Below are 13688 nucleotides of genomic sequence, written 5' to 3' on the forward strand. Positions count from 1 at the left end.
GCGAAATTCTTGGAAAAATTAACCACGCCATGAATTTAACCTTTTCACCACAACCCAAGAAAATGAAGCATTTTTAATGGGCATTGATTCCTTCAAAACTTGGAATTTTGCCCACTCTTTGCTTTTTAGATCTTTGTCTGTCATTTGATTCCATCTTCTTCTTTTTTTCTTTTTCTGTTTAATAGTTAATTATTGGAGGATAATGTTGTTTTTGCTCACTACTTTTATTTTTCTTTTATAAATATTAGGCATAATTACGCATATAATTTGAAAAATCACATTTAGTATCATTGATGTCTGTTATTGTCTAATAAGTCGACTCATCCTTTAGTCAAAATTCATCAAATTTGCTGATATTAATAAAAAAATTTGAATGAATCCATATTTACTTTCAATTTTATGTATTACTAACTTATTGCAGATTAAATAATTTTTTTATAATCAAACTACCCTTATACGCTTTCACACGCTAATGAGAGCTATCGGGTATAGCTTCACTCTTATAGAAGTAGTTTGATTATATAGGTTTTGCAATAAGTTATTAATAAGTCAATGGGGGCAAATATGGATTTTCATCCAATATTTTTTATTAATATCAATAATTATTCAGTAAAATTTTGACTAACGAAATAATCTACTTATTAGACAATAATAAACGCTTACTAAATATAATTTTTTAAATTATAAAAAGCATATATATAATTATATCCAATCTTATAGGAGGGCGGTGTAATCATTCTTAAATATTATATTAGCAAAAAAAATTCAAGTAACAATTTTAATGTTAATAATTATGCCTCAAGTTGGGCTTGCCATTGCATTATATCATAATTGTAGATAAGTGATTAGGAGGGGAATTAATTTTGAGAAAAATAATTATAGATAAAATGATTATTATGAAATTTTAATTCTAAAATTGACTATCTCAAAACAACACACACAAAAAAAAAAAAAATGCATTTCCATTTCAGACGTAAATTGAAAATAATCACTCACATGACAAGAGACGCATTGTATATGATAAGTGACAACGATATCTATTTTGTCCGAATCATAATTTTAACATAATAATTATACGTATTAAGTGAATTGTCACATAACGAATTTCATAACTTTAATAACAATAATATTTATTCCGTTGAAATTTTTACAAGTAAGAATTAATAAAAAAAATATGTTATATAATGATCATAAACAATCGTCCAACAAATACTTTTCTATAATGGACTGTCAAGACCATTAATTTCAGGAGAATATTTATATTTTTTTAAAATAATAATGTAATATTTATAATTATAATAAATTTTAAAAAAATCATTATAATTTACCGTAAATTGATATAGAGCTGTGGTGGGCTTTTCATCTTTGGTGGATGTGTAAGTGGCATTGACAACTTTTATGTGGTGGGTCTGAATTCTGAAAAGCCACAAAGCATCTATCTGTCTATCTCTATCTACCTCCCAACTTTTTTTCTGATCCATCGGATTCTTTTTCCATCAGTGGTCCACGCCTCACAAGATTCTTTCTCCCCAACACCCACCCTTTCTACAACACACTCTTTATCTATCACATGGTCCATTGCACCCAAATTTCTCTTCGCTCCTTCCAACATTTTCACAAAGCTGAGACGTTGATGCTATACTGATGCATGTATTGTTGGTAGTTTTATTTTGAAATTATAATATAATTTAAGATAAATTATATGAAATTGCACAAGTACTCCATATCTTTTATAAAATTATATTTATACCCCATAAAGACTGTAAGTGTAATATTTTTCCAAGAATATATGCATTTGAAAAATACGTATTGATATGGTATAAAAATATGATACAAGATCCATAGTTTTCTTTTTCTTTTTTATATTTAAATTCAAGGGACCACTATATACAGCAATTATTCTTGGCTATGGCTACTTAAAGGGCCTGACATGGAATATTTTTGTTGTAGTAGGAAGGAATTTTTGCTGAGAATAAATTAGTTGCAAAGTCCTTTTTTCCCCCTGTGTTTTTTCTTTTGTGATGTACTAAAAGGCCCCATTTGGTAGCTACCTTGAAAAATCACATTTAAGACCTACAAATTCATCCAACTATAGAGGAGAAAGTGGGCTTGAAACACAATGTCTAATATGATTATGAGACAAAAACATGGATTCGTACGGGGTCGGAGCAGTATTACTTAATTTTAAGATGAAGAAACAAAGTTGAACTTGAAAATCACTTAGCCTCACCCAACCCTTCGAAGAAAGCATGAAAAAAGAAACAAGAAAAAGCCCACTACTAACTACTTTTTTTGAAAAAAACAATAACTTTTTGCGCATTATTGTGGGTTGTGGGTTTTAGGGGAAGGAGAAAGGCTCTAACTTTTACAAAATGGGAGGAGGCTTGGCATAAGATTCTCATTTCTAACGTTTTCATCAATTCACCAACAATTCCTAATGCCTTTTATAGTATTTCAATGCAAACAAAGAGATTTTAATTAAGGGCTTAAGAAGTAATTATGGTTAGATGATTCTCTAATCATTGCATGTGTTTTCAAATCTTTCTTGACGCAAATAAGTTAATTGGAATGATTTTGTTTTGTAGTCATCAACAGATTCGTAGAAGAAAATTGTGGGTTTTTTTATTAACAATTAAAATGTTTGTTTAATTTGACTCCACATTCTTGAGTAATAATAAAAGTATGTCTAATTGGAACTGAGATGGGCTTTTTAATAGATATTACAGACACTCTTTATGTGGTTGGTTTCGTAAAAAAGATTTGGAGATGGCTTTCCATGTATGCTGCAGCTCTTGCTCCTTGGAAATTGGTATTTTCCCAAGAATCGCCTATTGTTTTCTTCTTTGAAAATTCTTTTTAAGACAAGAGTAGATCATTTTTGTGGGCAAAAATGAAAAATATAATAGGCCCATAATAAGAAAATTTTAGCCCCCATCAAATTTGACCAAACAAATACATTATATTTGTAGTGTGATTGATATCTACACTATTATAAAGAAAAGATGTGTTATAGACACAACGTAATGGTTTTAATGCCACTACTCTAATATTTGGTAATCTCATAAATGATTTTCAACTTATAAGATAACTAACTTATTCAACTTCTAAGTTTTAAATTAATTGGTAAGTTGTTTTTAAATATGATATACTGATTTATATATAATAATAACACATTTTAAAGCTTGAAAAGATTCTTCATATACAAAAACAGTATACCACAATGATTCGTATAGTTTAAAGAGAGATCAATCACATTTAACGATTGATTGGTTTGATCAAACTCGATTTAGATTGAAAATTTTCTCCAAAAAATGGGGAGGATTACCACAATTTATGGGCCTCTTTCACCGACTCTATCAATTGGGCCTATGGGCCGAATGGTCTTAAACTTAAATCCACTAAGTACTATCATGATAAAGATCTGGTTTATGGGCCATAGGCCCAGCCCAACAATCACATAATAATCAGCTTACAACTTTCTTTTCTATCTTAAATTTCTAAAGCAGTCCCCGGACTTCCGTTATTTCTATTCAAACCCCTTCTTTTCAAATAAAAAAGACCAACACAAAACATTCTCAATCTCAAGTTTCCAGAAACGAACACGGAAAACAGAGAGACAAAAATCGGAAATCAGATTAAGGAAAGGCGAAAACGGGAAATTGTAGAAGATGGGGCTGAGTGACGATCAGGTATCATCAATGAAGGAAGCCTTCACCCTGTTCGACACGGATGCTGACGGGAAGATTGCGCCGTCCGAGCTCGGAATCCTGATGCGTTCTCTCGGTGGAAACCCTACCCAGGCTCAGCTGAAGAACATAATCGCCGAGGAGAGCCTCAATGCGCCTTTCGATTTCAATCGATTTCTTGACCTAATGGCGAAGCATTTGAAGCCTGAGCCCTTCGATCGCCAGCTACGCGACGCGTTCAAGGTGCTTGATAAGGATGGTACTGGATTTGTGGTCGTTTCGGATCTCAGGCACATTCTCACTAGCATTGGGGAGAAATTGGAGCCTGCAGAGTTTGATGAGTGGATCCGGGAGGTGGATGTTGGATCCGATGGCAAGATCCGGTATGAGGATTTCATTGCGCGAATGGTGGCCAAGTGAGAAGGTGATTTCGAGGCCTCTGAGATTATATATTGTGAATTTCCCGTGATTTTTTTCTCCATTTTTCGGTTTCATGCTAGTGATCTTTTTTTCGCCATTGCAGAGTTATTAGTGCACTGTTATGTTTTATATGCAAATTGCATTTGTTTCTTTTGATGAGGTCATGCTGAATGTTTATGTTGAGATATGAGTAGCCTTTTTGATGTTTCTGAATTTGTGTAATAGTAGATTCCAAGTAGTGTAACTAGGAGAGAAAATTTTGTAAGGGGAAACTGTTCAGAGTATCAAGTTAACAAACGGGTAGGTTGATTGTGAGGAATCCTCTTTCATATGGTTGCACTTATTGGATCTTTGATGGAAATCTAAAGTAAAATAATAGAGACCTGGAGGGGCGGGAGAAATTGAAATGATGCATTGTAATTTTGGTTACTCAGTTTTAATTAGCAATGTGAGTGGAAGTTTACTGAACTTACAAGATGATTTCCAAATATTAACCCGATTAGATCTGGGGTTTGTTGGAGGAAATTAAAAGAGAAAGCAAAATCTCTATAAGGTAGTTTCAGTCAAATTTTCCAGCTTAGCAACTTATGCATCAACTTTAAGAATGTAAAAATGGGTGGTTTTTGCTATAGAGAGCTGTAATTTTGTGTTGTTTACCATTGATGTTCTGACTTGCTGTAAAAATGGGTCTATAAATGATATAAGGCTGCTTCAACAGGCCTTGTGAAATGAAAGCAGAGTTGGGCCTCCGCTCAGGAAGAATACTTTTTTCTTGCCTGCTTCTTGTTGACTGGTCTCCTTATTCAGTATCATCTCTAGAAACATGGTTAATTACAGAAACATTGTGAAGCATTAAACACTGCAATTATCTGGAATTTATCCTGCGACCTTTTGTGATTGGTATATGGGTGAAGTACCATACTTTAGGCTAACTTTCCATGTCCTGGTTTTCATCCAACCATTTTATGTTTCTAGTTATTCAACAGTTTGTAGAACTTGTAATTGCTTTGGTCTAATAAAGGCTCATGCTTCATATTTTCACTTGCAGGTAACTCCAATTCTGGTTGTGTGCATCCAATTGAAGCTTGGAATTTCTTCCTTTAGAGTAGTCTTGTATTTGGCGTGCTGAAGCGCACTTTTTCCTTCATTTATTCAGTGTCCTAGTTATTGCCAGTGGTACACAAATTGTGGCCTGAATTTTAATGTGTCCTATGTTTGCTTTTGAACATTTTGAACCCTTTGTGTTCTATGAGAACTTAGGGGTATGTGCTACGACAATTTCTGCTAGCGTGGCTGAACCAGTGTGTATAGCTGACTTGCACTGAAATCTTGATTACAGTGATTCATGTTTCTTGATTGTTTTACTATGGCATTTGGAGTACTTTTCTATTGTGTTGAGTTGGAGGTGAAATCAGTTCTGGCACTCTGTACTAGAATAATGTTGTGAGTTGCAATATCCAGTAAAACTAATTGAACTTAAATTTCCTTCTCACCTGAAGTTTTACCAGGCCTAAGATGGTTTCAACCTCCTGAATGGGGGATGGTGCCAGAAAATTTTGCTCTTGGGCGAAATTGCATTTTGGCTTCCATGGGATAAGGGGTTTGCATTTTGTTACTGTACCTTACAAGATTAATATTTTTGGTCCTATATGATTAAAAGACGTTTCGGTTTTGGGCTTATGTATTAACCTGTGGGACCAAATTTATTAGACTTTGGGACCATATTTGCAATATTTTTTAATTTTGTTGGACCAAAAATGTAAGCTTGCAAAGTATGGGACCAACCGTGCGATACCATCTAGGCTTCTGTTTTTTCTCATGTTATATGGGAAAAAAGGTGCCATATTTGCTAAGGTATAAATGACATTGAAAATTACGCTGGACATCCATAAATAAAGAGAAAGAAAGAAACATTCCCCGATAATTTCATTTTCTTCTCATGTAGCGGGAGATGTTTGGAGGCGAGTCTGGCTACCTGCTCCCACAGGTGATCGCTAAGGTTTCTTTCGTGGGTTGGTTATTGAGTTGATCATGAATTATTAGCATATCTTTTATGAAATATTTTGTAACAAAAGACCCCTAAATCTACCATCACTTCAGCAATTTATGCTCAAATTAAACATATCAAATTAAACATATCATCTATAAGTTTAAAATAATTAAAGAAAATTGTCTCTTACTAACTCTCTAAGTTTTCCATACATAGTTTATGCTTGCTTACAACAGTAAAGAGACAAAGAGAAAGTGAGAATTATATATTCTCACAATTTTTCTTGAACTATCTTAGTCAATTATTTGAATCACAAATTTAAAATGTGTTTGTGTATATAAATTAATTCGTGGATTAACCAAAACCTAACAGAGATTAAAAGTTGCATATAATATAGCACAACAAATTTGTCAAATCATATATCTTTTATTTATATATAAATATGACTATATATAAATATTATATATTTAATGTTGTATTTTTTGGGACAAAGATTACTGTTTTGTTGTCAAATCATATCTCTTTTATATATTATATATATATAAAAATTAAAAAATAAAAAAATAAAAAAATAAGATATAAAAATATAAAAATAAATATTAAGTATGTTTTATCTTATCTCAAAAAATGGAAAACATGAATCAAACATAGTGAGGAGTTCTCGCCAAACACTTCTTACTAATTTGAAAGATGGGCCCTTCATTTAGGAGCTCTTTAATTTTACAATAGAAGGATCCAAACCTCAACACGGTCAATCAACAGTCCAGCATTTCTTGCTAAAATCTATTGGGCCGGCCCATATGTACCCTACAGACAGAAGGCCGATCTCAACTCAGCAGTTTGATAAAACCCTAATTATTGACCCCTTTGCAGAAGCTAGGGTTTGTGGCCTTTGGTTTCAGAAGCAAGAGCACTTCATCAGCAGAGACAGAGCCGCGCCACCTCCGTCGCCGCCATGGGTCGTATGCACAGCCGCGGGTACATCCTGTTCCCCTTAATTCATCTGCTCTAACTATTGAACAATTATGATTTTTTTTTGTTTTGTTATATTTTTTCGAAGCTGCCGATTGATTTTCCTACCTCCTATTTCAGTAAGGGTATTTCCGCTTCAGCCCTCCCTTACAAGAGAACTCCCCCCAGCTGGCTCAAAATTTCTTCTCAAGATGTAAGTTCTCTCAGAATCCATATTTTCTTAGTACATTGCAGATATACTTATCAATTTGACTAAATTATGTATCCTTTTGTATGTTGAATTTACAAGGTTGAGGAGAATATCTGCAAGTTTGCTAAGAGGGGTATGACGCCATCACAGATCGGTGTGATTCTCCGTGATTCTCATGGTATTGCTCAGGTGAAGAGCGTCTCTGGAAGCAAGATCCTTCGTATTCTCAAGGCTCATGGTACTATATAATTTTTTTCTGTCGTTCTGCTAATACAACGTTTTCTGGATTGGAAAATGTGATTGATTTATGTAGTGGATGGTTTTTAACCAATTAACAGGGCTTGCACCGGAGATTCCAGAGGATCTGTACCACTTGATAAAGAAGGCCGTAGCAATCAGGAAGCATTTGGAGAGGAACAGGAAGGATAAGGACTCCAAATTCAGGTTGATTTTGGTGGAGAGCAGGATTCACCGCCTTGCCCGTTACTACAAGAAGACCAAGAAGCTTCCCCCTGTCTGGAAATAGTAATTCTCTTCTCTCATTTTTTATAGGAAATTGCTTTATATTAACTATTTAGTTGATCTGCTAGTTAAATTTGTGTTTGTATATTTGATTTAATAGAGATGTATTCATAATTTCGTACCTCTTGGTTTGGGATTGGTGTCTAGTATCCTTTCGTTGCTGATTACTTTGACATCAAATTTATGAGGCTGGCCATTACATGCAAGAATGAGGTTAATGGTTTGGCATTCTATTTGCAAAAACCATATGGATACATTTAAGTGCAATAACTAGTGTGAGATTGTAGTAAGTTTATTTAAGTTTACTACAAATCAAGTGATCCTTTTGCATTTTTTAAGTAGGTAATTTCTAATTTCAGCCACGGGAATGAGGTTTTAGTTTGAAGCCAATTTATTTTGTGGGTCGACTCATGTGGTGCTTAGCTGCTGAATAAGCTGGATACCCCAAATTGATGGTGATTCATGGGTGTATTGCAAATTTCTAACATAATAAATGTTTATTATCTTCCTTGATAAGTATCGTCAAGGTCTTCCTATGTGGTCAAGGGAAACTAGTAGATGAGAGATGTGTCTTCTTTTAGTCTCTGAAGTTGATTTCATATTTGTGGCTGCACCAGCACTGTGTTTTGGCAAACTTACGTTGATGATAAATGTGAAACATTCTCGAATACCATTGTTGTTCTTCTGTCTCTTTCCACCTTTTCTCACTACCTTCTGTATATCATCTGAGAAATCCTAGTTGGTTTGCTGCATGGTATTTTTCTGTTTTTGGATTTCATTCCATGTCACTCTAGCTTTTACCAGTTATCTTTTTGCAAGTTCTTGATGTCACTTTTCTTTGAGCAGCGAATCAACCACTGCCAGCACTCTTGTGGCTTAGGCTAGGGAAACTCCTGGAGAATGCTTTTTCCGAGCACCAAAGATTGTGGACTCTTGCAGTTTGGGCAAATTGTCGGATTTTGGCAAGAAATGTTTATTTAGAATTTTGTTTTCTTATTCATCACTGTTACTTATAAGTGGATGACAATTTTGGATATCTCATTTTTGTTGTGTTTTTCCTTATATTTTAGCAGCCCCTCATCTGACTTGTTGATCTTGAACTTTATAATGAAGCTTTCTCACTTGAGTTTAATTGATTAGATCGGTGCATTTGCTTCTGTGGACTTAGATCTTGGATGGTGCAAAATTGGAGTAACCATGGAAGTGAAGCTGGATTCTTTAAAATAACTTCAATATTTCTTGTGGTGTAGATTGCTAGTACTTACCATAATTGTCCAACAGTTTTTTTTATGCCTTAATGTGGGATGGTTATCTGCTTTTAGGTTAATACAGAAAGCTAATGTTAGAGGTGATGACATCATAATTGTTATTAACATATGACATGTCTGATATATTAGTTTTGTCATTGTTCTTTTAAATAGTGGTCTAATTCTTATTCAACGAGGACAATATTTTTATTATGATAACTGATAATAGATTTTATTTGAACCATCTAGTTTATTCAAATGCAAGGCTGATGACATTTTTTTGGATTTTTTTGTTAATGGAGTAGTTCGATATCGTTCTCCCTCTCATACGGACTTCAGTGCAACTTCTACTTCGATTAGTTCAAGACTAATAAAAAGAGTATTGAAATTAGGGAACTTTTACAGTCAAAAGAATAGTTACTTCAATTGGCAATCAGGACAAGTGTAATTGGCAAAATGAAGGTCGTGTGGAATATTAATTTATTTTAATAAGTGGTGTTGTTTTATTTTAATAGTATGTATTGAGTAAATATAGTTGTTTGATTTTGGTGATTAGTATATGATTGATATAGTTGTTGGTTATCATTAAATATGGGGAGTGTTTGCGTGCGTTTTTCAGCTTTTGGCTTCAAAAAAACACTTTTGAAGTGTTTGGGATAACAACTTTTGCTTCTGAAATGTCTAAAAAAGACGCTTTTAGGCCAGAAGCTAGAAGCACATCGTGGGTGGTTTTAGCTATTTTGGTTTTTTTGTAAATAAATTCAATTTTATTTTTTACTACTTTATTCTTATTATAATAATTTTAATTCGACTTTATAATTTTTGTTTTTAAATTTTGTATTTAAAGTTAATGTCAGAGTTTTTAAATAATGTAAATGTTAATAATTAAATTTACACTTTCACATATTTAATAATTTAAATTTTTCATATTTTATTTTCTATATCATCTAGTTATATTATTTTGTTCTCACATTATTATTTTATTAATTAATAACATAATTATTTTTGAACATGCAAGTTTAATTATTATGTATGATATCAATAATTATATTACTTAGTGAGAGCATTATTAAATTAAACATATCTCTTAATATTTTAAAAAAAAAATGAAATACTAATGAAAATGAAATTTATGGTTTTTCGTAAAAAATAATTATTAATGACAAATAATTAATAATAAGCAAAAAAGTTATTATCTTCTTAACACATGGACAAAACAATCTTTTGTTAATCAAATTTATTTTAAAAGTGATTTTTCTTCAAACACTTCTATAAATATTTGATTTGATGATTGTAATTGATTTATTCAAAAAAAAAAAATATTTTATCGCTTTCACTTTTTTAAAAAAAAAAAGAAAATTAATTAAGGGACGTTAAATACGAAAAATACAAACCAGTAAATTTGCTGGTAGCATATAGTTATAAAGAACAACACCACCCAAAAATACAAACAATTAAGCAGTAATTACAGAAGCATAATATGTGCATGATATAATGACCCCCAACAACAAACAAAAGGAAAAAGGCAGTTAAAGGTTGCAAGTAACAGCAATGTATGTAGAGCTTCAAACTTGTAAACATGAATCACATGATGGATAGCGAGATGAGTAGAAGACTGTATTAGTGGGTAATGTAGAAATATTTTTATAGCGATATATGGTGGTGGTTAATGTTATTCAAATTTATTTATTTGTTTCAACCGTTTTACATACCCTCAATCTATTATTGTGTTTGTTCTTCATTTTAATCATATGTTAGATTTTTGTTATTTCCTAGTTTTTATTCTTTAAAAACTTTTTCATTTGCTTGATAGAGTTTGTATTTTATATTTCAAAAATTATTTTACTTTTCTTTGATTTTGAAGTCGGTTCAATACGAGAACTACTTATGCCGCTCACTTTTAACAAAACCCTAATCCCCAATTCCCTAAACCCACATCCCCAGATACATAGATGGCCTCCGGACTTCGTATAGTGACGGAAAGAGTCGGCGATGGTGCTGGACAACCGGTCTTAGACCCAGATAATGGGGAGGAGCTGATGCACGTGCAGCCTGGCGTCTCCATAGTTCTTGGGAACCGACCACCTGAATCCCCCGGCACTCTATACATCTCCACCAAGTACATACCTCTGTTTATTACGCTTTTCTCATCATTATTTTGCAAGTTTTCTGAGTAATTGATTGCTTTCAACTTGCTTTTCTGCAAGGCAAGTGGTGTGGCTGAGTGACACCGACAGAGCCAAAGGCTATGCGGTTGATTTCGTTTCGCTGTCGCTACACGCTGTCTCCAGAGACCCCGACGCCTACCATTCTCCTTGTATTTATACTCAGGTCATCATTAATTTAGCACCTCGCTCTGCATTGATTCTGAAATTTCTGTTTGAATTTGGATAGAGCTTAAGTTGCATTCTCAAGTTGAATTGTCCTGTTTTTTGGTTCTCGTGTTTAATTGTTTGAAAACTTATTCTGTGGCCTTAGTATTTTAGTGTGCTGCTTTGCCATTTTTCACCTGATACTGTTCAAGTCTTTTGCTCTTGGATCGTGGCACTGAAATTTTACACATAAGCATATATCATGGGAATGTATGACAATCATATAATGCCTGTTATTATAAATGTTATATGGTCTTATCTACTGATATGTTGTCTAGATAGCATTTACTACCTCAAAACTGTTTGTACTTTTGTTTTTCTATGTTAGGAGCATACACGAATTACACACACGCACACATGTACCCCTTCCTGCTTTCCTCTTTGTTTTGGAATAAATTATCAATGCCTTGATCTGGTATGAACATTTAATATACTTATTTCAACTGACTTGTGATGGGATGCATTTATTTTCTTTTCAAGATTGAGACTGGGGCTGAGGAACTTGAATCGGAAGATTCAGATTCTGAGAGTGACAACATATTGAACCTATCGAAGATAACTGAGATGAGACTTGTGCCCTCAGATCCTAATCAATGTACTTTTAGTTTCGTGTTTTCCCTTTTTTTTGCTAATTACACTATACAAAATATTTTTAAAGTCCTCTTAATCTGATGGCCTTGTTTTGGATGTCTTTTTTGAATTTTGTTTCCAAAATTTCCTCCTCGACTCATTACAGTGGATACGCTGTTTGCAATATTTTGTGAATGTGCTGAGCTGAATCCTGATCCCATAGAAGGTGACGATGATCTCTTGGACTAATAATAGAAATGATTACCCCGTGCATTTTCCTGAGACTAATTACTTTGCCTACGCTTCCAGCAGAGGGAGAAGATGGGCATAATTGGGTTTTCAGTGCTGATCAGCTGGAAGATGATGGTGGAGGTGCCTACCTAATTATGTGTCCTCCTTCCATTTAGTTTTAGTTTTTGCGTGTTCTCATGCAGTCTTGTTTTTCTGTTGACTCTTCAGAAGATGATGATTCAGAATGGGCTATCCCTGAAAATTCCAGCCATTCAATTGGTTCTAATGGCAACCACGACTTGGCTCATTCCGTGGTGCAGGTACATATGAGTTTGGTTTTGTACCCTGACTGATAAAAAGGCCTTTTGAAATTTGTGTATGAGTTTTTGAAGAGTCTCCCGTGAAGCCCAATAAATTAACTGTATACTTACCAGAATGCCAACATCAAATCTGTGCGAGCAAGGCATTTGTCAGTTTGTCTTATACTTGGGGTTTCTTGGACAAGTGTTATTTTGCATGCTATTTTTGTGTGGGAACGGTGAAGCGGTTATGTAGGAATTTATGCAACTCTTTTCTCCTGCAGCTTCACATAAATGATCAGCGGTTTGAGGATGCGGAGGAAATGGAGCAGGATGACAAAAATGGTCATCACTGAACAACTATTTTCTTCTGTTTCAGCTTTAGATCTTCCGTTTATATGATTGTTGTAGACAGAGACCAATGCTGTATGTAAAAAGAAATTGAGACACCGCGATATTACCGGCTCCTTCTCTGAGATATTCACTGTTCTGGTTCAGTGACGCAAACAAGCTTCTGAATGCAGTCTTCCTAAATTGCCATGAATCGTTTTTCCTTTTCCTTTTCTTTTCATAGTAATTAAAGCTTACCATAAAAAAGAAGTAATGCATTCAGTAGTTTATATTATATATCTGAGACATATTCAGAGTCTGCAAAATTTGTTAGCAGATGTTTATAGACACAGCACCCCCATCGATTTTCGATTATAGTTTGACAGAAAGTCTACAGTTGTTGATCAGAATGACTAACAAGCTGTACTTGGAATGGTGGAATTTCTTTTTCCAAGAAAAGAAAAGGGATAATTACTTTCGTTCTTTAAAATTTGGTGGTGAAATTATATGTAGATTTTATATAGTTCGGAGAAGTATATTGAGTGTCCTTAATATATTTTCCTTCAATAAATAAATTTTTTAGTTAGTTAAAATTTCACAAAACTTACTGATATTAATAAAAAAAATTAAATGAAATTTATATTTAGCCTCAGTCAATTGTAGTTCAAATGATTTTTTTTTTATCAAATTATCTTCATAATCTTCACATACAATAATGCATATGTTGAGTTATATCTTCACTCTTATAGAGATAGTTTGATTATAAAAAAATTATTTGACATGTAATAAATAAGTTGTAAGTCAAAAGAGATAATTATAAATTTGTATTCAATTTGCTTACTAATAACAAGAAATTTTG

The 13688-nt window shown here is 33.3% G+C and overlaps 3 protein-coding genes across 6 annotated transcripts; all 3 read left to right on the forward strand.

The window, feature by feature from the left end:
* The first annotated feature begins 3570 nt into the window (after positions 1-3570).
* LOC105160571 (putative calcium-binding protein CML13) lies at positions 3571-5470 on the forward strand. Its single transcript, XM_011078008.3, has 2 exons — positions 3571-4110; positions 5155-5470. Exon 1 carries the CDS (start codon positions 3669-3671, stop codon positions 4104-4106), a length of 438 nt encoding a protein of 145 aa, XP_011076310.1. The 5' UTR covers positions 3571-3668; the 3' UTR covers positions 4107-4110; positions 5155-5470.
* A 1446-nt stretch (positions 5471-6916) lies between these two features.
* LOC105160572 (small ribosomal subunit protein uS15) lies at positions 6917-8919 on the forward strand. Its single transcript, XM_011078009.3, has 5 exons — positions 6917-7074; positions 7189-7261; positions 7358-7496; positions 7597-7783; positions 8627-8919. The coding sequence occupies exons 1-5, from the start codon at positions 7052-7054 to the stop codon at positions 8658-8660; spliced, it is 456 nt and encodes a 151-aa protein (XP_011076311.2). The 5' UTR covers positions 6917-7051; the 3' UTR covers positions 8661-8919.
* Positions 8920-10909: 1990 nt separating this feature from the next.
* On the forward strand, positions 10910-13043 carry LOC105160573 (nucleotide-sensitive chloride conductance regulator (ICln) family protein). Of its 4 annotated transcripts, none has more exons than XM_020693136.2 (7): positions 10910-11146; positions 11235-11358; positions 11880-11994; positions 12136-12195; positions 12282-12341; positions 12432-12520; positions 12784-13043. In XM_020693136.2, the coding sequence occupies exons 1-7, from the start codon at positions 10980-10982 to the stop codon at positions 12853-12855; spliced, it is 687 nt and encodes a 228-aa protein (XP_020548795.1). In that variant the 5' UTR covers positions 10910-10979; the 3' UTR covers positions 12856-13043. The 4 variants fall into 4 exon arrangements, with proteins under 4 accessions (XP_020548795.1, XP_020548794.1, XP_011076313.1 ...); XM_020693135.2 differs by having other exon boundaries at positions 10911-11146; positions 12279-12341; XM_011078011.3 differs by having other exon boundaries at positions 10915-11146; positions 12429-12520.
* The last annotated feature ends 645 nt before the right edge of the window (positions 13044-13688 follow it).

The sequence above is a fragment of the Sesamum indicum genome, linkage group LG4 (assembly GCF_026168435.1).
Source record: "Sesamum indicum cultivar Baizhima isolate 11 linkage group LG4, ASM2616843v1, whole genome shotgun sequence".
Classification (NCBI taxonomy): domain Eukaryota; kingdom Viridiplantae; phylum Streptophyta; class Magnoliopsida; order Lamiales; family Pedaliaceae; genus Sesamum; species Sesamum indicum.